Source organism: Mauremys reevesii, linkage group 2, assembly GCF_016161935.1.
Source record: "Mauremys reevesii isolate NIE-2019 linkage group 2, ASM1616193v1, whole genome shotgun sequence".
NCBI classification, from domain to species: Eukaryota; Metazoa; Chordata; order Testudines; family Geoemydidae; genus Mauremys; species Mauremys reevesii.
Window position 1 is genome coordinate 185,731,198 of NC_052624.1, and position 27,139 is coordinate 185,758,336.

Sequence of the window (27,139 nt, forward strand, 5' to 3'; positions counted from 1 at the left end):
TATAGAGCCAAAATATCCAGTAGAAGCAAAAGTTAAACAACACTAACAAAAAAAATCCCTTCTAAAATCTCCACTCAATACATTAACGTTAACACACACTTGATATACGTGAGCACACATAAAAGGTACATATCTATTTAAATATACATAGGATGCCATTAGCAATGGTTTACATCAACATTTTTATATATACATATATATATATATATACACACACACACATATGGTATATATCTTGCAGATACATACTGCTGATACTGGTCAGGGTCATTTGGAGGGTCAAGGTCAGGCTAGGAAAGAGTGTTTAGGGAATTATGTGGGGAATACCTCAGAAACCTTCAGCTCTGGTTGCTGCTGTCCTGACAATTTTTAGAAGAGAAAGACCACAAATCAATAGTGCGGAGGATCAGTAACAGAAGTCTAATGTAAGTGTATAAGGGATTCGATGCACAGTAGATAAGGTGTGAAGAATCCAGATTGCCAGTGCCGATCAAAATATTTTCATATGTAACATTTTAGAATAGTTTATTAAAAAACGCACACGTATAAACAAGCTGAAATAAAGCCCAAATGGCTATAATTATATGGAGTTGACAAAAGGCACAATCCTGACACAAAGCCCCTCCCCCAATTTTTTCCCTGCTGGAAACCATTGGGATGATACAGCAGGTCAGTGAAAAGGTCACCAGATTTTTTTTTTTTTAAATGGGCAATACAATGTATTTTTCTCTAGCTTTGTTCTTGGAAATAGTGAAACTGTTTTGGCTGAAATTTTCCCAAGTATGGAACATTTCAGCCCAAACAATTCAAGTTTGGTACCATCATGAGCAACAGAAACAGGGTCTTATAACTGGAAGCGTCAGGCAACCTTAATAACAGGGCATGCTACCAGCCACACCTATAATTACAAAACCAGTTTTCTGTGTTTCATTTTAGATACTCAACAATAAAAAGAAAGATGGAATGTTGGCATTCAAACAAACAATGACAGACGGTCTTCTATCTACTTTCACTATGAATTGCCACATTTTTAAAAGGCTTAGTTTTCTCAGTTTTTTTTAATTTCAACATTCCTGAAGGTAACACACACTAAACTTTTGGGTGTGTGCATGCTCACGTGTGCGGGGAAATAGTTTCCATCATTGTTTGGTCAGCGTAAGCACAAAAGGGGGAGAGGAAATTTGTACAATCAAATTTAAAAAAATTTGATTGTACAACCACAAAAAAATGGTATGGGGACTCATGAATTATCCAAAATTACTTTAAACTTTTTAAAAGAAAACTGACTAGATTTCATGTTTGCAGGGTTTTTTTTTAAATATTAGTATCAGTACAGTACAGAGTTTAGGTATTATATGACTAAATGAAAACTCTTATGCAGAGAATGTTCTACATTTCTCCGATTATTAATTAATACACCATTTCGTCTTATGGAGCATCCTTTACAATATATGCAAGTAAGGAACCTGAAATTTAGTGAAGATTGGGAACATCTGTTTTTATTCAGCGCTCAGTGTGTCCTACTATTAGTACTGCACTTTAACTGAATTTTCCCTCAGGGTGTAGCCTCAGAAATTTAAAATAAGTTATCCTACACACAAAATGTCATCACACACACTTCAGTAAGAGTCTACATTAAGCTAACAGGGAAGAATTACACAGGAAGTTTCAATTAAAGAAAGTAACAGGTGAGCATTTAAGGTACTGTGCAAAGGACAGAACAAGTCAAACAACAAACTGACAGTATGGGATATTGTTAAGGATAAAAAAGTAAGACAATAAGCAGGACGACATATTTGGATATAAAATTAGAAAGTGAGACTCGGGAACAATGGTCACATCATGAACACTTTTGAAAACCATTAATAAGTTACTTTGTAAAATAGGATATATTGCCGCTGAGGAGCTTTTAAGTACATCATAAACTTTGACACTGCAGTATGCATCATTGCTCACCTGAAGCAACAACAGTGCTTGCCCATAGTGTATTTTCTATGCTGAGGCTTTCGTGAACAGTTGGATCACTGTCTTCCTGTTAAAAATATGAACAACATGTAAATCAATAATACTCTAATACCCAAGTTTATAACTAGAGATTTGAGGATGATGCCAGATGACACACGAATAAAAGCAAGAATAAAAGCCTGTCAAATAACTCTCCTGTACCCTTAGGCCAGCCATTCCACAATAGTATTCACTGTATATGGATTTTTATATGTATGTAAGAGAGGCTATCTTCCTTAGATATTGAAGTGAAATATTTCATAGACATTACAGCCAGAAGGGACCACTAGGTCACCTAGTCTGTCCTGCATATGACAGGTGATTACATTTCACCGAGATACCCCATGATGATCCTAGCATGCTACAGAAGAAGGCAAAAAAACCCCAAAAAACCCTGAAGGCCCCTGCCAAACTAACTTGAGGAGAAATTCCTTGTTGATTCCAAATCTGGCAGTTTGACCCTGTGCATAAGAGACACCCTAGCCAGGCATGTAAGAAAGATTATTCTCTCTACCACCTCAGAACACTGGTGAACCCTGTCAGGTGCCTCATCTCATCTCTGATGCTTCAGAGGACGCATCAGAATGCATCTAGGCGGTGAGGATGTGATATCCTTCCTAACCCCGGAGGCAAGTGACTGCAGCCCTGAAGCATGAGATTTTATCATAGTTACTGTCTTAATGCAGAGATGCAAGTGTAATGAGCATGCTGAGGACAATGTAGGCAATCCTGTTTTCTCTGTAGCCTATGAAAAAAGGGAGATGAACAGGGGAATTAATAGATTCACAAATTTCAAGGCCAGATAGAACCACCATCCATCTCAATCCCATCCTAACACACATGCGCACGTGTGCAAAATTTCCTCCAGAAACTGGATTAAAGCATATATTTTAGAAAGATATCTAGTCTCATTCCAAAGACTCTAAGAGATGACGAGTCCACCAACTCCCCGCTAAGCTCTTTCAGTGTTTAATTATGCTCACTGCTAGGAAATTGTATCTTATTTCAAAATAGAATTTGTCTAACTTCAACTTCCAGCCATTGGATCTTGTTTTGCCTTTGTCATCAAGACTGAAGAGCCCCACACTACCAGATAGCTTTTCCATGTGTAAGTACCTAGAGACCGTGATCAAGTTACCTCTCAACCTTCCCTTCGATAAGCTGAATAAGTTGAGCTCCTTTAGACTCACATCATAAGGCTTGTTTTCTGACCCCTGGATCATTTTTATGTCCCTCCTTTGAACTCTCTTCAGTATTTCCATACCCTTCTTGAAGTGTGGACGCCAGAATTGGACACAGTATTATAGTAGTGGTCTTACCAAGAATGTGTACAGAAGCAGGATTATGTCCCTTCTTTTTCCTGGTATTCCCTTTATACATTGAAGGATCACATTAACCCGTTTTGCCACTGCACTGAGAGTTCATGCTGAGGCAATTAACTACTGATATTTGATACCCTGAATGTGACTTTATTTATGCTCATACAGAGTCCCACTGAAGTCAACGGGGCTTCACAGAAGCATAGGTGTATGCCCACGTGGATCAGTTTGCAAAATAAGGACTCAAGTACATAGTCACAGGTTAATTAAAAAAAAGAAAAATGAGTTACTCTATTCATTATGATCATGGTAGTTATCTTTTATTAGTAAATTTTTATTTTTTTTCACCACTTTCTTTGTAACTCCGGTGACAAGACAGCAACCTTAGGTAGTTTTACAATTCTTAATATTCATATGTACACTCTTACACAGCCAAAGTACACATTTAAAATCTAATAGGAAAATCTATCCATAGTTACCTCAAAATTTCCTTTCTTCAAGTAATAAGGTCCACAGACCCATCAAAATAGCTATTCCAGTCTGCTTGCAGCTTGAGGGCAGAACCAGGCCAGTCAGTAACTGGCAACAGAGGAATGACCTGTCTCCTGAAATTTCCTCCATTTGAGAATTTCCACAGCCAGAATAATTCAAGTTTATTTTCTTAAATTCTAAGATCATATTAAATATATTTTGAGATAAAAATCACAACAATTTCTCTTACTGTAGCATGGTAAACTCCACCTGCTAATGACAACACACACAAATCCTTGAATAAACAATGAGGAGTCCTTGTGGCACCTTAGAGACTAACAAATTTATTTGGGTGTAAGCTTTCATGGGCTAAAACCCACTTACCTTTCTATTCTGGAGGATCCATTTGTCTCCATGGTGGGCCCATGCGGAACTTAATTTCTGAAGAAAGGAAATGTTCAGGCAACTACAGATAAACTTTCATATTCTTCATGCCAAGATTCACCGATCTATTACAATGGGACTTACATAACAGTGTGGAAAGTAGAATCATTCTTTAAATGTAGGCAGCAAAAAAGTAGTAGTTTTACATATAAATATCTCTTCCATCTTCCTTTATGGGTGGAGGAGACTTTTGTCAAAACAAAGGAAATGGCATTAGCTAAGATTAGAGGACCCACATATAGAATTAGGTGAACTAATGGACATTAGCAGATTTCAATACAGGATACATGACTACTCTGCCCTAGCAGTGTCAGTGCTCTTAAGGACTAAATTTTGATACTTACCTGATGGAGGAAGATTTCTTGAACATATTTACGGAGTGAATGCTATGACAGTTGTGAGGATTACCTGTCTGAATGAAAGGTATAAACTGGGTCTCACTAGAGAAAGTTCCCACCTTCAAAAAAAAAAAATCTGACAATAGCCACCAAGACGACTACTTTAAGGGCTATGAAATATGTTGACACCTGCTGCAAGGGCTCAATCTGAGGAGTGTTGTAAGGAGCAGAATGAGGTTCCAAGGTCCTGTTCTATGAACTTGCAGGATTGGAATATGGTTGATGTCCTCAGGAAGCTTTTAAACATTCGGATTTGTACAAAACATCCTCTTTTTGACCAGGTTAACAACAATATACCACACAGACTTGACCTATTTGCTTGGACACGCATATAAACACAATTAAGTCCTCCAGGGTTATGGTGACTTAAAGCTACATTTCATTGGTTTAACATAGTAGTACGGACTGAAGAATTTGTTCTATTTGTTGACTTCTCTTTTGGGGTCCATGAGAGCAATAACACTTCATCCAATTATTCATTTTAAACTTGTCTGGTCCTGGATGGAGGACTGGTCTTGCAATAACTGACCTCTTCTGTAAGACAAAGACATCTGAAGATCCAGCACTAGGTTAAGCAAGTTTGAGCACCATAGCCTCTTTTATAGCTGGTAACTTGTGTACAAACAAAGCCATCTTCTCCCACAGATGGAATTGGTAGCAGGCCATCACTGTCTAGTAAATTAGCTATCTTAATCCCAAGAGAAGAAGAGCATACCTTTCTCCCAAGGGTATCCATCTTCCCCTGACTAGCCCCAGGAGCCGAATGGGCTTGACCAGACCTGAACTTATTACTAGTTGCAGCAACCAACAAATAAATTGGCACGAAGTGAGCATGAAAATATGTAACCCCCTCATGAGGTATCTGAAAGAGTTTGTCCACTTTCTTAGAGATAGGTTGGCAAGAAGAGGAGGTAGCAAAAACAGCTGTAGCGGGTTGCAAAAGACCATCCAATATTGGTAACAGCATCCTATTCCTGGGAGGAGCACCATGAACATCAAATACAGGGTGTGATGCCTCTTTCACAGTAACCAAAGGTAAGTTCAAAGTCGATGCAATGTGACCCACTAGTTCATGGAATTGCAAAGCCTCTTGAGAAGGAGATAATGCAGAAGCAACACCCACATGCTCATCAGGCTACAATTCAGGATCTAAGTCTGAATCAAACTGACCTTGCTCAAAAAGAGGAGCAAACTCCTCATCCTCTTCTTCAGACAAAGCGTATGGGACCACTGACTGAGTTGCAGATGGATCTGATGAAATCAGATCCGAAGATTCACTTCTTTATCCACAAACTGGATGATTCAGAAACTCCTGTGTTGGAGCCCAGTAAGTCCACAGAGACCAGGACTTCCAGTTTCTCCAATAATTGGAATCCAAGAATATACCCCCAGGAAGAGGCACAAACTGTCCAGAAGACAGAGATAATCCAGACTTGGGTGACAAATGTGGATGGTTCAGATCTTTTAACTCTTCCTTTGTCCTCTTCTAACTGAAGATCTGATCTCAAATCTGCTATGGCTCTCACTGGAGATAGTAATGGCACCAGAGGATGCAGCAACATAAAAGGTGAAGAGGATCCTCCTGATGATTTTGTAGGAGTCTTAGAAGGAGGAGGCAAAGATGGATCTGGAGAAACACTCACAATATCTTCTATTTTACTACTCTTTTCAAGAGAAAGGGATATAGCTCTCAGAACCCACAAAGCCTTTCTCTTCCTCTCCCGCAATGGTCTCTTTTGGATCAGAGGAACACACAGATGCTGAATGATGAACATCATCTGTCACAGTAATAATCTTTTTTGGATCTGACAACAGCCCAGGAGTAGGAACAGACAATGGTGCTGACCTTGCAGGCTTAAGCATTACTGAATCCAGAGAGGCGTAGCTCTGTAACCCTGGACTGTGAAACTAAATGCAGAACTGATTTAGGTTTCAGTCAGAACTGCAGAGTATGTATCTGAATTGGACAGATCCAGTAAGTCTGATGCACCGGATCTGGCACTGTTCAGAGTGGCCCTCTTCTCCCTCACCTTTTTCTTCTGAGTCAATACAGACAGAACTGGGGGCTTGGTCATAGGCTCCCCAGCCGCCATCTGGAAAGATAGTGCCTTTGACATCCTAACAACCACTATAGTGGCAAAAAACATGGAGGGAACTTGATGAGGCAAGGCATTCCCCTGCCATCAGTGACTGACAGGTTGAGTTCTGCCCCTAAGCTGCAAGCAGACTTAAGTGTCAGATCTGTGGACCACAGCATGAAGAAGGATTCTGAATTTTAATAGAAAGAGGGAGATTATATTGATACAGTTTAATTTTTTATTCTGTTAATCTTGTATTTTGAGATGGAGAAAACCCATTGCACCAGTGTAGCCTTTTTCTTTGCAGTATATTTTTGTGCTTTTGTTTTTGTAAAACTTTGAATATACTAACATCAGACATCAGAAGAAAAGAAAAGTGTAGATACATGGCTGTGAAAATGCACAAGCAATTATACAGTGGCTTTCATCAAAAGCTCTTTGCTCTCTAAGTGAATAAATTTAATATGTACCTTTTAAAGTTCTTTCCCCATGTTTTAAAAATGGATGGCAGAGATAAAAAGGTGAGCAGTGTTCATGGAGAACTGGATTTTATAAAACCAACTGAGAAGAAGCATCTCATCCCATGTCAGCTGGCCTCTCTTCACCCCAGACAGGATGCCTCTTCTAGCTGACAAGTGACACTACTAAACCTCTTTTTTCTGCTGCAACCACAATATTATGTCGAGGCAGCTGAACCCCCTTCCATTCATGTCTTACTTCTAAGATACTGATTGGTGCTGAAGCTCACTTGGCTTCCAGATGCTTCTCCAGTCCCGTGACCATTTTATTGCCTTTCCTCTACTACTGCTTGCTCCCTACCCAACCAGTCTGATTCTCCGGCACCACTCCCAGTCTACCCCACGCACTGCACATCCCAAAATCCAAAAATGAGCCATTATTTACTTAGGTATTAGAAAAACTCCAGGAAACATCTAGGGTCTGATTTTCAGGTTTGCATGTGCAATTCTATTACCTGTCTACATGTACAATTTGTATCACCTCTGTATACAGCTGTTACTGTTAGAAAGGTGAAAGTGCACAGTTATGGATAATGCTTAGGTAAGGAGAGGCCAGGATGAGCAACACTGAAAATCAAAACTCTAACCTCGATTACGGAGTGGAAAGATAAATGGATCTTAAAATCCACACCTTAGCTAAAGAGGATAAAAACTTGAGGATGAGTAGAGCAATCCATGAAATGAATTATTTTTTTCCCCACACATGCTACAATTAAGTTCTTCTGAGGGAGAAGAGTTGATTTCCCAGAGTCCCAGATGAACCTCACCCTAAAAACAAAAATGTACAATTCGTGAAGGCCCCACATGACAAGTGGCAATAGAAAGATACCTATGACGATCTTGCCTTACATTTGAGAGACATGAATGCAGTGGATTGAAGGGAAAGTGTACTTGTGAGATCAGAGAAACAAGAACTGAGGTTGCAGCTTTGAGTACACCATTATCAACTCTGTCCAGTTATACCTTTCTTAGGGAATTTCAGGGGAGTATGCAACTGGAGAAAAGATTGAAAGAAACACCATAGGGAACTAGAAAGATATTGTACAGGACGTGAGTATCAAGACAGGAAAGTTTTTTTTAAACTTACAAGACAAACAAAATCATCAGGAGAATTCCCCATCTGTTGAATATCGTGAAAATAATTCATTTACCCTAAACAGTTGCTGATATTGACCAAATGTAATGTACAATAGAGAAGTCAACAGAAAACCCATTTTGCAAGGCTTAAACCCAAAGAACAACTCTCAGACATAACGAATGCAAAAGATGACTCAAAATGGGTGTATCGTCGTCTCTCTGAACCTGTAAAACCTAATCTCATACCACTTAACATAGTACAATCAGACCTAAAGAGCACGTTTATTGTCCCTTAGTAAAAAGTGTGACATTTACGTGAAAACACTGGGAAAGTTAGAGACTATGATGGAATTTCATCATCACATAAGGGCCAGGTTGTACACAGTACCATATGTTCTTGCAGAGGGAGCAGTGGGGCAGTAAGACACTCCCTATATCATAGATACCTGTGAAAGGAAAAGGAAAGCAACCTCCACAGAGCCACTACTCACTCTTCTAAGTGGATAGGCAGGGAGCGGGCAAGCAGGGATGGGTAGTGGGTGCAGCTTTAGCTCCTCTTCTCACTTCCCAGTGCAGTTGTGCTGGCATGCCAGGGGAAATATACTGGAGCTATCAGGCTGGATCAGGGTATGCTCTCCCTAGAGCTGTGGAAAATCTGACTTAGTCACAACAACTATCTAGTCTGCTCATTGGGCAATGCATGGTGCTTGTGGCAAAGCCCCAATTTAACCCTCAAGAAAGAAAAATTCCAGACATGGAGAATTGGCCACTAGGTCACAGACTAGTCTCATTACCGTAGCTAACTTAACAGCTACCAAAAGAGACAGCTAATAGGACTGATATTTGCCAAGTGTTTCAAAGATGCTCCATCAGTTTGTTCAGCACCAGATTTGTGTCCAAAGAAGGTAGAGATTCAAGAACACGTGGGAAGATGTATGGTACCCATCATTTAAGCCCTCTTGTAACATGGCTGACCAAAGATAGAGGTTCCCTTGATAAGGAGATAGATTTGCCCAGTCAGAAGAAGCATGCTAACTGTGCTAATAGCAAAACCACATTCTTATGATATAAGCAAATTATGGAAAATAATAACTGCAGCTGACAGAGGGCCAATGACCTTGCTGGATACCCACATCACAAACCTCATTCACTTCAGGGAATACCGTTTTCTCACTAAGTATTTAAATGGCTTCTCAATAAGACATTGTACATACCCTGAGCATTCCCAAGTCTGGTGTGCAAGATGGTACTATACTGCAAGTCACCAGACACAGAGATTTTGGATCCAAGTTCAAACTGGATCTGGTCCAGTTTCTACCAGAATATCCTGGAGATTTAACTGATAAAAAGGAGGCGCTTGAGCCATACGCAGATGATCTTGGGAACAAAGTGAATTAAGCATAAAAAGGCAGTTTTCCTTATCCCATCATATCTTCATCTTGGAATCAGAGGAATTGGAGGAAAGAAGAAGAAACCCCAACTCCACGTCAGAGCATCAGGGATCACTAAGAATAAGATGAACTAACACTAAATCTTTAAGAACCAACTTCTTATAAAGAAGGTTAAGCACGCAAAGCTAGTCCAACAACCACCTGCCTACAGTGACATTATTGAGGAAATTGGTAGCAATGTTAAGCTGAATGCCAGCCACATTTACTGTGTGAACAGCACAAATTATATATGGTATATATCATTCTCCATATACAAATGTCAAGAGCTACAACATCCCAGCTCTGAGGGTATCCAGAATTGGCAGTAGTGATTTTAAATTAGTGAGCTACAATGTATTACCAATTTGAATCACCTGGATCAACTGCAAAAGCAGCAACAAGTTGATGGCAATGACTATACAATCCTATATGACTCATACTCACCGTTTAACAAATAGGACCTCCTAGAACAACAGATGATGAATTTATAATTAAGGTTATGATTTGGTCACCGTAGTCACAGCAATTGTGAATTTGAATAAAATCTGCAAAATCTTGGACATGGCTATAAAAACACATTTGATTAGGCCACCAAACTGAGTAGCATTGCAACCTGGTGCACAGCATCACAGGCCACCCAGGTTTGTCCTGTTTTCCCCTCTATTTCCAGAGAGGCAGACAGGACAAACCTGAGTGACGTTCCAATCCCACGTACTAGGTCACAGTACCTGGAGTGTAGAGCCAGGCCCACCCGTTGGTCTCCAAACACCCTCTCTCCACACCCCATCTTTAAGAACCCCCTTTATACTCTTGTGTATGTTGATGTAGCAAAAACCTAGTGTTTTATTATTGTGATTTATTTTTTCCTCAAATCTCTGCTGTGATATTCACTACCAATTTCCATACCAAAATTGGAGCCTTGCTTGTACCACAAGAAACACACAATAACGCCCCACATTTTCCTTGCATTTACTCTTACATCAAATAAGAACAATATAAAGACAAATATCTTTTAAAAACCTGATGTTCTGTTTCATTAATACTACCAATGTGACAAAAAATGCAGCAAAACCCAAATGCTGCAAATGCAGTATGAAATATTAGTGAATCTCAGTCCACTGTTTCATATACAGGCACCCTAAAAATAAAATATAATAAAATAAACTAAAACTCTTCCTTAGTACCCTTGCAGAGATGTCAATCTTTCTCTGCATTTTTTAGGGATGTTAATGAAAAAAAGTTAGTAAGGTTTGATTAGATTTTTCTAATCAAAATATGGGCAAAAAAGTTAACATGTTAAGTTAAGGAAATGCACAGCTACAGCACCCAAACAACCTTCATTCTGCCCTTACTGACTTCATGAAAAACAACACGATTAAGACATTTTAGTGTTTGTGTTCTTGAACTAGATTTAACCAAGTTTTAAAGACATGTCAGACATTTTCTCCTTCTGAGCTCTCTCAAATCGTATCTTTACTGGGCAGAGCTAAGAGGATTTGGTTAACCTGACTGGGCATTTCCATATGTTAATATGAACAGATTTATTTTATGTTAAACTCTGAATTTCCTGCATTTATAATGCTTGGATTGGGGATAATTAAAACAGTCCTACAATTTATTTTACCTTAGTTCCATACTTTCAACAATAACTCCATTGTAGCACTTACCAGCATACCAGTGAACAAGGCTTCAAGGAATTATGCTGCTTTCTCAGCAGCTTCTTTTGGCTTTCTTAATATGGAATCGGTAATCAGGCTTCAGCTGGCACTGTCCAACTATCTGCCTTGAGACTCATTTTCCTACCGCAATTTTCTAAGAATTATCAATGATTAACAAGGATTTATGACCTGTCCTGCAGGGTAATGGTCAGGTAAGTTTACCTGCATTATGCTTCTTTTCACAGACAATAACCTTATGGTTATTGTGTAGTCTCTTCACATCCTCATCCTTCCTTTTCCCATCATCAACAAAAACCAAGCCACAAAAACAACCCCTATGAACAATAAATTACTGTTATAAATTTAATTTAGAATATTAACAAAGTCTATTTTAAAATTAAAGAATATAAGCAACAAACCGAACAAAAACAAAATTCTGGAGACAGATATTGGGAGGTTTCTTTTCAGAGTAATTTTGGGCCTAAGTCAAGTGTATGTGGCCTCTTTCCAGTTACCTTTTATTCTTTTAGGGACACACTGAATTTTGAAAATACAAACTTCTCACGTGGAAGTCACAATAGCCAGCATATGATATGATTTACACTGAATTTAAAACCATGGTTCTTCAGTGTAGAAAAGTTAGCAACTGCTTTGCCTCACACTACTGACAAATGTCTAAATGATCAATTTCACCTCAGCCTATGATATGTATTTTAGACAATATATTTTGTGGTTGGAAGTAAAATGAACATTAACATATTATTTTGAACTATTTCTACAACAATACTACCACATCTGGACATATAAAGTTCTCAATTTCTAGTTTCTACTTTAAAAAAACCTTCATGGCTTTGCTAATATAACTTCCTGCTATTTATTGTCAAAAATATTGCTACTATAAAATACTTCTATAACAAGGGCATAGCAAATGCTCATCTAAAACTCAGAGAAAAATAGTGTTTAGATACTGAAACTGGGTTCCACATCTGGAGGAAAGTAGAGGGGTTAGGATAGAGACAGGTATGCACGTAGGTATTACTCACCCGTGTGAAGGTACCTTCAAAACTGTGAATATCCAATTGTGGCTTCTGAGCATAAACATAAGCACTGATTGAAAAAAGATCCTGTAATACATAATACATTTACTTAATCATCAATTGATTAAATTGCATATATATACACACATACACACACCTAAGCAACTGTTCATTTTTATGTTTTTAAAATATCAATACATTTCTTTTTTTCAGTGAAGTCAATGAGAATTTTACTCAAGTAAGGAATAGGATCAGACCCTGCTTACAGTACATCTCATATTATACAGGGTTCGTGTGCTAGAAAACATAACGAAAATATCAAGTCTGTACAAATGCCAGATGCCACCTATCAAACTGTTTTGTATTTATAGCTTAAGTGTGAAAGGGATTTTGTTTATTGGAGGTTTTAATAGCCTAATTTAAAATGAAAATTGTATCTCCTGATTTTTTTTCCCTTTAAAAATAATTAAAAGGGTTTTCTGCCTCCTTGTTGACAATCATGGGCATTTTTTCAGCAAGGGAGAAAATGACTGAATATATAGGGGAAAACAATGAAACCGAATAAATGTTAAGTGCTGTCAAATCACCAAAGTCAACAAAGAGGGGAAAAAAAGATTTTCCCCTAGCTATTCTGTAACAGAAAGCTTAGATTTACTTAATGTCCTATGGGAAATTAGTTTGGTGGTCTCAGTCCAGTGTCCAGATGTCCACATCAGTACCACCCCACCTCCGTTTAGAACTGGCACAGTGAATTTGCTCCTGCTCTCATTGTTGTAGATGTGAAAAATTCCATCAACTGCAACAGGAGCATGATAAATTGATGGGATTACTCACATGCTCAAAGTTAGGCACATAATTAACTATCTTGTTGAGTTGGAAGCTATATTAACAATGTTGCTCTCTGTGTCAGCAGATAAACCATTAACTAAATGGACATGGAGACTGAACTATGGTCATCCTGCTGAGCTGGTCCCTCCAGTTGGGGGGAAGGTACATTGGCAAGGCAGCAGTGAGTCTTGCAGTGTCACTGTATAAACTGTAGCTATTTTATTTACAAAAGACTTCTCAATCTCCAAAGCTATTAAGACAGCAACTTTCTAGAGAACTAAAAAAATTACACAATTTTATACAAGTATATTTAAAAAAAGAAAATTTGGCTATTTAAAAACCAGAAATATAAAAAAACAAAACCAAGGATTTTGAGATTGTAAGGTGTTATTAGAAAAAGAATGATTTTGATAATTCTGAAAGATATGTCCTTCACTATCATCCCTTTAAGACGGGGTAGTCAACTATTTTTTGGTCAAGGTCCAAATTTCTTCGTCAAGGTACAGGCAAGGTCCAGACTCCAGAGACAATAATAATAAAAAAGCAATGATAATAAGTAAATAAAAAGATTTTGAGGTCTGTTAAAAAGTGTCTGGAGGTCTGGATTTGGCCCACAGTCAACCTACCAACTACCCCTGCCTTAAGAACTTCATCCAAAAGTTAAACATATCACAAAAAAATACTATGGGCTAAAATCTAACAGACGTGCCAGACACACACACAATAAGTTATACTCTAGCGGAACTCTCCTCACTGTTGTGGGTACAAACCTTTTAGTTAGGGCTGTCGATTAATCGCAGTTAACTCACGCAATTAACTCAAAAAAATTAATCACAATTAATCGCAGTTTTAATCGCACTATTAATAGAATACCAATTGAAATTTATTAAATATTTTGGAATTTTTTTACCTTTTAAAATATATTGTATTCTATGTTGTAATGGAAATCAAAGTGTATAGTATTCTTGATTACAAATATTTGCACTGCAAAAGGAACAAAAGAAATAGTATTTTTTTTCAATTCACCTCATTACGGGTACTGTAGTGCAATCTCTGTGTGGTGAAAGTGCAACTTACAAATGTAGATTTTTTTTGTTACATAACTGCCCTCAATAACAAAACAATGAAAAACTTCAGAGCCTACACGTCCACTCAGTCCTACTTCTTGTTCAGCCAATCGCTAAGACAAACAAGTTTGTTTACATTTACAGGAGATAATGCTGCCCTCTTCTTATTTACAATGTCACCAGAAAGTGAGAACAGGCATTTGTATGGCATTTTTGTAGCCAGCACTACAAGGTATTTACATGTCAGATATGCTAAACATTTGTATGTCCCTTCATGCTTTGGCCACTATTCCAGAGGACATGCTTCCATGCTGATGCTCGTTAAAAAAATAATGTGTTAATTACATTTGTGACTGAACTCCTAGGGGGAAAATTGTATGTCCTCTACTGTTTTACCCGCATTCTGCCATATATTTCATGTTATAGCAGTCTCGGATAATGACCCAGCAAATGTTGTTCATTTTAAGAACACTTTCACTGCAGATTTGACAAAACGCAAAGAAGGTACCAATATGAGAATCTGAGAACAGCTACACCACTCGACCCAAGGTTTAAGAATCTGAAGTGCCTTCCAAAATCTGAGAGGGACAAGGTGTGGCGCATGCTTTCAAAAATCTTAAAAGAGCAACACTCTAATAAAGAAACTACAGAACCCGAACAACCAAAAAAGAAAATCAAACTTCTGTTGGTGGCATCTGACTCAGATAATGAAAATGAACGTGCATCGGTCCGCACTGCTTTGGATTGTTATCAAGCAGAACCCGTCATCAGCATGGAAGCATGTCCCCTCAAATGGTGGGGACATATGAATCTTTAGCACATCTGGCACATAAATATCTTGCAACGCCGGCTACAACAGTGCCATTCGAACGCCTGTTCTCATTTTCATGTGACATTGTAAACAAGAAGCAGGCAGCATTATCTCCTGCAAATGTAAACAAAGTTGTTTGTCTGAGCAATTGGCTGAAAAAGAAGTAGGGCTGAGCGGACTTGCAGGCTCTAAAGCTTTACATTGTTTTATTTTTTAATGCAGTTGTTTTTTGTGCATAACTCTACATTTGTAAATTCAACTTTCATGATAAAAACATTGTTCTACAGTACTTATATTAGGTGAATTGAAAAATACTATTTCTTTTATTTTTTACAGTGCAAATACTTGTAATAAAAAATAAATATAAAGTGAGCACTGTACACTCTGTGTTGTAATTGAAATCAATATATTTGAAAATGTAGAAAACATTCAAAAATATTTAAATAAATGGCATTCTATTATTGTTTAATCGTGTTTAATCTTTTTAACCGCTTGTCAGTCCTACTTTTAGTGCATTCTGGACAGTCAATACCAAAAACTGATCAAGTAAGATTTCACTGGAATTGGACCAAGAACATCCGTGGATACCTAGTGAGACCATCTACATTGGAAGGGTAAAGAAACCAGAGTGATTGGGGACTTGACATCAGAGAGAGTCCACCCTATCACAAACTGCACTACAGTCCCTGTCTGTTCCCTAAGTGAACTATCATACCACACACCACCTCTCACTTCCTTTTTTTCCATTGGCTGATCAGCTGCATGGAAGTAAAGAGACCTCCTTCATACTAGCCATGGTTTCTCTGCGCAGCAGACTATAAAGGCAGTGGCACTCCATTTGTGATATCTGGGATGTGCCACCTTCAGAAGTTGAATTAAGCATTTTTACACCCTTCATCATGGTCACGTTATCACAATTTGACCTTGAATGCAGAAAGAGTCTTATTTATAAAGAGTTATACATAGCGATCATCCATCCATGCTGACACTTTGAATATATGGGGGTTTACTAAAACACAAATTTGGTAACCTAAGAGTTAAATATCATGTCTTAATATCTGAAGCATCTGTTATTGTGATTCTCCCGATAGTGAAATATTGAGATCCATAGCCATTTTACCATATTTTTAGTTCTTTAGATAAACAAGTACATTCATTAATTATCCACACATTAAACTCTCATTTGCATTTTATCAAACTCGCTTCCATCTTATTCTGAAAAAGTATCTCTATACATAAAACTACGCGTCACCATATTAATTTGTAACTTATATTTCTTAACTACAAAATAAAAATGTATCTTACTCCATACTCTGCACGACTATATATCCGTATATCATTCTACTATTTTGTTGACAAGTGTTATAAAAGTAAATCAGGTTTCAACACTAACACTTGAAAAATATCTTTTTTCATCTTAAACCATCAGCCATTTATTGTCGTTTTTCACACGTTCCACTCATAGCATTCTTGTCCTATTAAGTTAGTTTTCATCAGCTTCATGAGAAATAATTCATAGGAAACTAATACACATGTGGTGTCCTATATCTTCATTATTCACTTCTTCCCAATCTGTTATCACCTACAATTTAGATAATCCAGGCTATTATGTGCTTTATTGTACACTGAAAAATAAGAGTCTCTCAGAACTGGATAGTACAGCAGAAAACTAATACCACACACATACTCATACACAATAAAAACAGTCACTGAAGTGTGTCAAGCAAAAACGCTCTCTCTTTCTTTCCGAGTACCTTCGCTGAGAAACAACATGAGAAGGCATGGAATTGGGAAGATTCATCTCATGTAAATTAGCATTTGTTCAACAATATACTTTCCTGATCCCAAATGGTTCTTCTACTGGTTTTACTAATTGCTCCTACTGATGATGCCCTTTGTAGTTTATTACATTTTAACCACTCTGTATAAATATTTATCTAAGTTCTTTAGTTCTCATTCTCTTCACCTTATATTTTGCCTCCTTTTTTTGTTTTTGAGATCTAAGAGCATCTTTGTCTTTCAGAAGCCTTCTTAATTTCCATTTTGTGAAAAATGAATTCTCTCATCTTTCTCAAGAATTAAGATCCTAAAATCCCCTATGCTTTTGTGGCCAGTTTCTACAGAAGTCTCTAATATCCTTTTATTCTGAGGTATCTAGAACCTCCAGAGTATTCCAAGTGTGGCCTCTTTTCTCTAAGTGCTAGAATGTTTATACTCATTTACACTTACAGAGGATACCAAAACAGTACTTTATTTGATAGGTTGCTTGTAAGTGGGAAGGGGGGAAGTTTGCCTAAATGGCATACCTGCTGCACTCAATAGCTTCCTTGAGTAACTTTGTTTTCCGAACAAGGGAAATTTCTGCTGCAATCAGATGCACAGTACAACATTAAGCATTTAACATGAACAGTATGGATGTAATTCCATATCTCAACTGTTTATCAACCAAGGATAATTTTTAAGATGGCCATGGTCCACAGTTAGGGTATGGCTACTCTTGCAGATGTACAGCGCTGTGAGTTAAACCTGCCTTCGTACAGCTGAGTAGGGAAAGCGCTGCAATCTGTCCACACTGACAGCCGACAGTGCACTGTCGTGGCTACATTTGCAGCATTTGCAGTTGCATTGGGAGTGGTGCATTATGGGCAGCTATCCCAGCATTCAAGAGGCTGCAACGTGCTTTTCAAATAGGGGGTGGGGTGGAGAGTGACAGGGAGTGTGGGAGGAGAGAGAGTGGGGTTTTGGAGTGCTGAGAGTGTGTCAGCATGCTGTCCTGTAAGTTCAGACCCCCCTCCTTCCCCCAGCCCCTCTCACTCACTGAAAGCAAACAGCAGCTGTTTTTTTTTCTCATAGACCAGATAAGCAGCCGCTCACCAAAACGGACCCCAACCCCTCTCTTCAAGCAAACATTAGCTGTGGGTACTCATTCAAAGCAAACAGTAGCTGTGTTTTTTTGATAAGCAGCCCCTGAAACAGAGCTTTGAAAGGGCACTTCCTCCTCCGGAGTTCACAACAAAACAAGAGAAGACGCTTCAGTTAAAAAGATTATGGGGAGTTTCTGGAGGTCAATCAGTGCATAATAACGTTACTCCCCATTTACACTTGAGCAGCAGCGTCTCAGCCAATACGCAACAGCTGTTATTCCTCTCGGGGAGGTGGAGTACCAGCTGCGCTGTAGCCGTGGAGACACAGCGCTGTACGTGCCTTGCCAGTGTGGACGGGGAGTGATGTACAGCACTCTGGGAGGCTTTATTGCACTGTAACTGGCAAGTGTAGCCAAGGCCTTAGTCTTACAACTTAAGCGGGACAGAAAGGGGGCAGAGGGTTTTCCTCCATCCAACACTACCATCCCAGAGACAGAAGCTTCTCTTGCTCTCACACCAGTAGCTACACAGAGGAGTTAATGGCTGCACAATCTGAGGCTGGAAAACTAACACAGATGGGTCAAGACTTATGATAGACATAATACCGTATGAAAATAGTTTAAACTACTTTGAACAGGGAAAATCTGCATGGCCTGTACAAAAGGACACTACAGCACTGAAGTGTTTTTCTTTTATAAATGGCTTTTAAGAATAATGGAATAAGATTATTCAATAAATCATTTATCAATAAATTCATATTAATATAAAGAAATTAATGTTCATGAAATTCACAGCATGTCTAGAATTACTTTCACAAGCCACAAATTCTGGGTGAAATGCTGGCCCATCTAAATCATCATATTTATGAGGCAAATTATCTCAGTTATATGCATACTTAAGAGAAAAGTAAGTAAATAGCCAAAACCAGCTGAATTCTACAGCAATTCTAGGTTAAAAGAATAATAATTAAAAAAACAGGGTCTAGAACAGTCTAGACTATGAAATTAACTTATTTTAATACAACAGTAAACTGAACTTTTGAAACACTAAATAACGTTAGCTGATGCTATTATCTGTAAACAATTTAGAAAAATGCATTTAATCTGTTTACATTAGTCATGAAATGACTGAATGATGGTACAGCAATGTTTTCCTTTACATTTCACAATAATAGTTTTGAAATCACTCTGAATTTGTCAATAATGTAGAAAAACCTTCCTTATTAGGTCAAGGGCAACATTTGTTCGCCTTACTTAAAGATCATTAAAATACATCCTTAATCATAACATGTAGTTCATTACAAATAAAATTGCCTTTGGTTCAATAAAACTAATTAAATGTAAATGGTATTGTTTACTGCTGTATGGATCTTTTGATATAAATCAGCAAGTCACCATTTATTGAAAATTACAGTGACCTCACTGCTGTTAATAAATTTACTTGATTAAATAAGCCAGAGAAGAATGTCCCAGAACATGCATAGTGCCAGAAAAAAACTCTGTCCCACACATGACTGCGAAACCACAAGAAACCTAACCTGGGTGCTACAGTCCTTGCTGCACAGCCATCATTAAATGACTTGTTGAAATTTTAATTCTCTGATCACATTAAGTGGTTTGAGAAGACAACAAAATCTGTACTGATCATCTTTGGTGGTGTCATCTGTTCTTTAGGAAAAGCTCTGAAGGTTTGCAGGTTTATTTATTCCTGGTGTCACAGTGGATAAGGTTACAATGCTGCACTGTTGATGGGACTGACAGATACTCATAATCCTTTACATTGGAAAGAAATCAAAATGAGTGACAATTATGGACACTATATGCTGTTAAATGCAAGACCCAATTGTTTAGTCTATATCTATACTCAAATTACACTTATTGTCCATCCTTTTCAATTCTTAAAGATATAGTCATGTATAATATCAAAGTATATACAGTAATAAAACTTCTCCTTTGGAAATGTGCTCCAAGTTCAGCCAGAGACCCTGTGTAACGAAGATGACTGTCGGAGCACTGGGAGCCAGTAACACTATCAGGATCATCCATAGGGAAGACTGTGGTGCAGTTGAGACCACCTGCTTCCCAACACACCCAGGATCTGGACACAAGCAGGGGGTCGGCAGAGGGTGAAGGGCCCCTTTGAAACCAGACCTGAAGCCACTCCATGCCTTCTGATGGATTTGTTACATCAATAGAACCTGACATTTTGCTGTTTTGTAGTTAAATCTATAATTTCTGTTAAACTAGTAGTAAACTGCAAACCTTAATTTAGTTTAGTAGTTGCATATCCAAATGCAGTGAGCATTTTCATTCCAGTTTTAGAGATAATACTGAATTCAAAGATATTTCACATACTTAAAAAGGGGGACACGGCTACAATGCTAATATCTCTACAGCCAGAATTAACTTTAAGTGGAGCCACTGAACATTTTGTATTAATCTGTTCCTGCTTTTCTTGCCACTGCAGTAGCAATTAATGTAGAGTTGTGCATACAGTCTATTAACTCCTTACCCTAAGGCAAAACTTGCTCCTACTTCAGGGGAGCTTTGTCTAAATAAGGAAAGCTGAATGGGGGGAGGTGGGGAATCTATATATCAGTGTGATATCACCACAGCTATTTTAGATATAGCCCAGCAGGTGGCATTCAAGAATTATTGTAAAAAGAATAAGTCCAGCCTATTCCTGCAGCTTGTCATTTACACTTTAACCCCCAAATACTACAAATTATCACTATATGCATATCAAAGATGTGAGCTGAAGGGACTTTATTCATATACCTTCTATGGGAGACAATTATTATTTATTGATAGGCATTTGTTATATAGCATTGATAGAAGTGAATGTGTTATGTCCTCTGGTTATACAAAAATTCTCTGGAGTTTAGGGCTCATGTTCTAAACTATGTAACTGGTTAATTGCTACTTGAGTTACAAAGTCAAAACCTTCATATTTTCTAAAGCACCAGAAACTTCTTAGCCCTAGGGGGAATGGCTATCATATCTGAGCTTCAAAAACAGCTGGTTCTAGATTTGTGTGGCTGGTTCTAAATGGGTGCACAAAAGTAGGAAGAGCATAAGGGGCCACAATCCCAGTGTTTGCATACATGGAATGAAAAGAGTGGGTGGGAGTAAAGAGTAAAAATGCTTCCAGTGACACTACGCTTTCCTAAGGGAGAGTCATCACACAGGTAGAGGGACCAAAGCTGTCACAGGAAGGAACACACACTTCCAGTTCCAGAGGATGCTGCTGTTGGCATTATGACATCCTGTTAAAAAAAAAAAAAGTCAAGTCCTTCAAAAGTAGGTGTCCCTGTTGTGAACTACATGCGTAAATCAGGTAGGCATGTACAACAAAGTCATTTTTTAGTTGAGCACACAAACACAAGGTAGGAACATTTTGAAAAAATAAGTCAGAACACTTTTATACTTACACACTTAGCTTCCCTAAATTTCTACAAACTTTCAACAAAATATTCGTTGGGCTGAGATTAAAGAAGTGAGAGTGGGCAACTAGAATGGACTGCTCAAATTAAATAATTTTTTTTCATATTTAATATGGCTGCTTCATTGTTTCTAAATATTAGAATTTAGAAGACATTCTCTGAGGAAAACCTCATCTCAGCAGGTGATTTTTACACTTCATGTTGTGCATAATATCTTCTACATAAAGTGTGAAGAATTTTGAAAATATTTCCGGTTGTTACCGTTGAACTTTTTCAAAAAGAATACATCACATTTACATGTATTTCTATAGTAAATGGCATGGGCCTTGCTTTATATTATACATCTTGTTATAATGGATAAAAACAATGTTTATTGTATTTATAATATTTTCCTCCCATAACATAACAACAGTTATTTTGGATTTCCATGACTCCGGCTGAAATCAAGGTGGTGATTCAAAGTAGTTTGGTATTTTCAGCTCATTCACACACAATATTAGATTACAAAATTACTACACACTATTCAACAACATAGTCCAAACCATAAGAATTTGAAAAGATCACTTGACTAAGCTAGAATTATGTAGGTACTCCAAGAGCTCCACAGGTTGGACTGATAGTTCCATTCAGAAGAACTTGAACAATCATTTATTTCACACTTTAAGGCTTAAAGTTAGTTTTCAGATTTATCACCATGAGTCAGGATTTTTAGGGGCACAAAGAAGCTATAAAGCAAGCAATGGCAGATAGTCCCACAGTGGACCAGAGGCTGAAGTGGGACTGTTAGTTTTCCTCCAGCCTACTATTCCCAAGCCCATCAGAGGGTGGAGCTATGCATTCCATGACCTGAGATCCTACCAGGTGCAGTACAAACATAAGAGCGTGTGCAGATACAACAAACTCTTTTGAAGAGGGAATATGTGCATGGGCCCTAAACATGGACAAAATTGTGAAACTTTCCATATTTTAAAAAACTACAGCATGAGATGTTAAAATATATTAGTAACTGGATTTCTAATTTAAATAAATTAATTTGCATGAACACGTAGCTTGCCCAAAGTTCCTTAATTGGCCCTTCGAAGATTCCCCTGCATTGGGTATTCTTCAGGTGGCAGACAGCTGCTGCATGAGGCTGTGTTCCTGGGAAATGAAGCATAACTGGGGTGTCCCTGTGCCCTGGCAATCTATGGCTGCTGCAACAGCTTACTCATCATCTCTACCTTGCACTAGATATCCGGGCCAACCTATCAGCCCAAGGATCCAGGAGTTTGAGAGATGGTTTAAACCCACTTTTGCCAGTCCTATATATTCTCCATTTTTGCACTGAGAATCTTGGCCAGACCTAGAAATCCAAGACAATGATCCTTTCAAGGACAACTGAACATTTTTGAGGATTGTGAGGGGGAGGTGGAAAAGAGGAGTAGAAGATAAATATTCTCTAACTTTAGAAGAAGAAACATTTTTAAATGATCTTTTTCTAGGCATTTTCCCTGAATGCAAAAAACAGATTTTTATAATATCCAGGCATAGGACAGTTTTCAAATTTTAACCTGAAAATAAAAGAATAATCTCCCTTATTCATCATAGCATAGTTTATATCCACAAACAAAGAAAGCCTACAGCTACTTCTGTTTGGTGCTGCCAGCTTCCCTCTTAGCCCACAGTTGTGTTCTTCAGATAAATATCCGCTCCTCCCGTCCCCCACAAAACCCTGGTTGAAGGTGGAAATGTGGAAGTGAGGTTTTTCTGGATCTGAAGATGAGTTACACTGCAACAAACTTCATGTGTTTTGTTACAGGTTAGCTGCACTCTAACCAACTTTGGGAGGGCTATATCATAAGGTATAAGCTAGGCACAAGGAACCCAAATTAAAGTTGCATGGGCAACCTTAACTTAGGCATTTCTTAACTTGTGAATTCTTGACTTTGTAACTGTAACTTTCTTTTACTAAAGGGTTCTTTTAAAACGTAATAGCCAATTTTTTTAGAAACTTAACAATTGAAAAAACAAAAAATGTCACTGTGTGAAACCACACTGACCTCTCACATAGTCATCAGCAGGGTTGGGATCTTTAGATTTACAACACAGACCTCTTCTGCTTGAGCTGAGTAACTGGTATCAGTAGAAGGTTGTTATTTATGCTGACCTTCTACTGGAGGGGACTGGAGAGACATTTTGCCAGTAAGTTTCACAGCTATTGGCTAGACAGCAGAGGAATGTGGGGACACATGATATCTCTGGGTTCAAGTCCAGGTTCTGTGGGGGAGCATGCATTTGTGGTTAGAGATCTTTGTGCCCCAGTCTCTCCCTGTCCTCTTCTGCTCCTGTGCCTGCCCTCTCCAGCTCCTGTCCCTGACACCAGCTCCTATCCTGCTGCCCACATCTCTTTTCCCAAGCTTCACTCCCACACCCTCTACATTCAAGTCAAGTGGTTTCTTCCTCCTTTCCTGAGTGCCAGAAAGGAGAGCATTGAGAGCACAGGAAAGACAATCCCACAGCTGCTAGCTCCAGTTCCACAGCAGTCACAAGCAGTTGGAAAGAGACATTGCAGAAAAAGTCCTGCTGAACTCCTGCAGTCCCAAGATGAAGCATGCTCATTTTGTTTGTGGAGATGGCATGTGCACAGTCCATTTGGCATACAGGAGTTGTAAGGGGATGGACAAGCCCAGTGCTGATTAAATCTTCCGAAAAGTCAGTTGCCAGATTCCAGAAGTATCTACTGAGCATGTGCTCAGACAAACTTTTCAGAGACTTTTTCAGAGAGTTTTCACAGGGACAGCAAAAAGAACATCCATTATGCCAGGGCGGCAACAACCCCCATTCCCAGGCAAATTTCAAGTACCCCATATCCAAAGTACAGAGACATTAGAGTTTCTCAACAAAACAGATCTAAGAACTTTTTTAACATAAGCAAAACAATATATATTTTTCCTAACCCCTTTCATGGAAACAGCTGAGTCAATTTAGCTGAAACTTTTCTAAGGCAGACACCTGGCATGGAAAATTTAAATTCAAACATTTTACGTTTGACAAAGTTATAAGCAACTGAACAACAGGTTCTTGTAAAGGAAAATGTTGGGCATCCTTAACTATAGGCATCATTACCTGTACTGCCTATAAACACACACACACAAAATAGGCAAGCAGTCACTGCAAATCTCTATCCTTGTGTAATCCTGTATTCCTCACCCAAAAGGACCCTAAAGCCTCTGTGCCAGGAAGCATTCACCTTACGAGAGTGGACTGCTATGTCCCAAATCCCCAAGCCTATATTCAATGGAAGAGACAAACCCAACTGTATCCCTCTCTTGCTCCTTTAAATGGAAAAATTAAATATTTGCATAATCCAGTCTTTTCCATAGAATTAAAAACAGATGCATTACTTATTATTTATAGCAAAGACTAATATTGCATTCATGGATTAATTTCTTTTTAATTAGAAACATATTTATACATAGTAACTGTAATAAAGCTTTCTACTATATACAAGGTATAAATAGATACACTGAAGAGATAGTGAAATAAATAGCTGTAAAGCTTACCCCCAAAGCTGGTAACCTCTGAGTGCAGCTGACAGCAACTTTTAGCTTCCAGTCTGTTTCACCATCTAGCTGATCAGTTCGAATAAAACACGAACCTTAAAATTACAAAAAGAAACCATACATCACTATACAGCCAGCTTCCCCCCCTCAAGGTTCTATAAAATTTCCGGTTTGTTACCTCAAACTGAAATTGTTTCTTTATCCTCTTTCTATATATTTTTATGTAATTATTCCTACATATTAAGGGCCTGATCCAAAGACCCAATGGTTTTGAAGCAAGGCCTAAGTGTTTTGTTTTGGTTAAATGCTTTCTTTAAGGAATACTACAGATGTCACACATTATTTCAATACAATCTTGATAACAATTTTTTTTAAAAAATCAATATAGACATGCATATAAGTAACAAGAACAGATTCTACTTTAAATATTTTATACCATCTAAATTTAGATCAGTAAATGAAAGATATATTGAGTAAAATGCATCTCAGGTGTAACTCCATTGACTTGTTAGTATTATGCCGGGATGAGCATTTTTGAAGAAATGATTCATACAGCTATTTGTGTAATTGAGATATTAAAGCTATTATAAATTTCAGAGATGTTTAAGATTATGATTCCATTTAAATTTGTGATTGGATCTTAGAAATCCCTTCTAATATACACTTCTTTACTGACCCAGACTGAAACCTATCAAGATGCCATATTTATTAAGTGTGCATAGAAGCCTGGTTCATTATCAGACTCCAGTACACATGTATAAATTATATTTAAAGGAAATCAACTCTAAAATGGATTTTAAAACATTTGTGGATGTCATGGATCCAAAACTAGATAACCTTTCAGCACATGTGACTAATCTATAATTAAGATGTGGTGGAAGCTAACCACGCAGATTGACATGAACATAAAAGTAACCGAAGAGAATTAGTGACATTACAAACAATTTATGTGTTTTACAAAGAGCAGACTAGTATAAAGTGTTAGAAACTCAACGCTGGAGGAAAATAATGATAACTAGATTGGTGGATATGGCCAGTATAGAGAATATTCATATTACTAAATGAATAGATTCCAAAAAAAGTTACAGCTGAATATTGTGTAGATATATACATACCTATTCAGCAAGCTATTTAAATTTATTTAAAAATATAAATATAAATTTAAATAGCCTGCTGAATATAAATCCAGAACCTGGCAAGAATTATACTTGTCAAAATGCTAAAAGTTTTAAATTTTCAGACATTAGGAACCATAACAATTTTTATTTATTTATTTAGCACTAGTGAGGGAAAGAGTTTTCCTTTACTAAGGTATACACCTTATGATGTTTCCTCCAATTGTCCTTTTCCAAAATAATCCAAGAGATGAATTTGTACATAAATATTTCCTAGACAAAGTGAGTGTATATATGTTATTGGTGGTCCTAACTGATATCAAATATCAATATTTTGTGGAAAGAGTAATATCCTACTGGTAAATTCTATCCATATACAAATACATAATAATTTTAAAGATCAGCATTCAAACCAGAATTTTAACAAAAATGCCTTTTAATACCACATGAATATGCAACATTCCTTCTAAAGAGAAAATATAATACATATTTTATTTAATAATTAAAAGATATATAAAATGAAAGGCATTCTTCTCTACTAGTCATTCAGCACAGAAGTTAAGTAAAATCATAATAATTGAAGTAGACATGACTATTTTAGAGTCATGCCATTGGAGTAACTATGGATCCATTCTCATATTCAAGTTTTATGAATAATTGATATTTGCAGAGATTTTTAAAATACACTATGTTATTTATTACATCATGACATGTTACCAGTTAAACCTGACAGATTAGAAGCAAGCATTTTTATACTAGCCAAACACAATTACACTCACTAGTGTTACATTATAGACTATAGCAATACACATCCACCCCAATATAATACTGTCCTCGGGAGCCAAAAAATCTTAGCGCGTTATAGGTGAAACCGCGTTATATCGAACTTGCTTTGATCTGCTGGAGTGCGCCCCCTCTCAGAGCTGCTTTACCGAGTTATATCTGAATTTGTGTTATATCGGGTCAGGTGGTATTGGGGTAGAGGTGTACTTGCATTGTCCTCTCACACACAGCATGCAATAATGTTAATGGAGTT

At 37.7% G+C, this 27,139-nt stretch overlaps 1 protein-coding gene across 6 annotated transcripts in view; it reads right to left on the bottom strand.

Moving 5' to 3' along the window:
• The window catches only part of ATP9B (ATPase phospholipid transporting 9B (putative)), a 301,811-nt gene that overhangs the window by 140,481 nt on the left and 134,191 nt on the right, over positions 1 to 27,139 (bottom strand). For all 6 annotated transcript variants that reach the window (XM_039523932.1, XM_039523933.1, XM_039523931.1 and 3 more), the window contains 3 exons: positions 24,989 to 25,083; positions 12,441 to 12,521; positions 1,957 to 2,032 (listed from right to left, as the gene is read on the bottom strand). In XM_039523932.1, the coding sequence (XP_039379866.1) occupies positions 1,957 to 2,032; positions 12,441 to 12,521; positions 24,989 to 25,083 (252 nt within the window). The remainder of the gene's footprint in view (positions 1 to 1,956; positions 2,033 to 12,440; positions 12,522 to 24,988; positions 25,084 to 27,139) is intronic.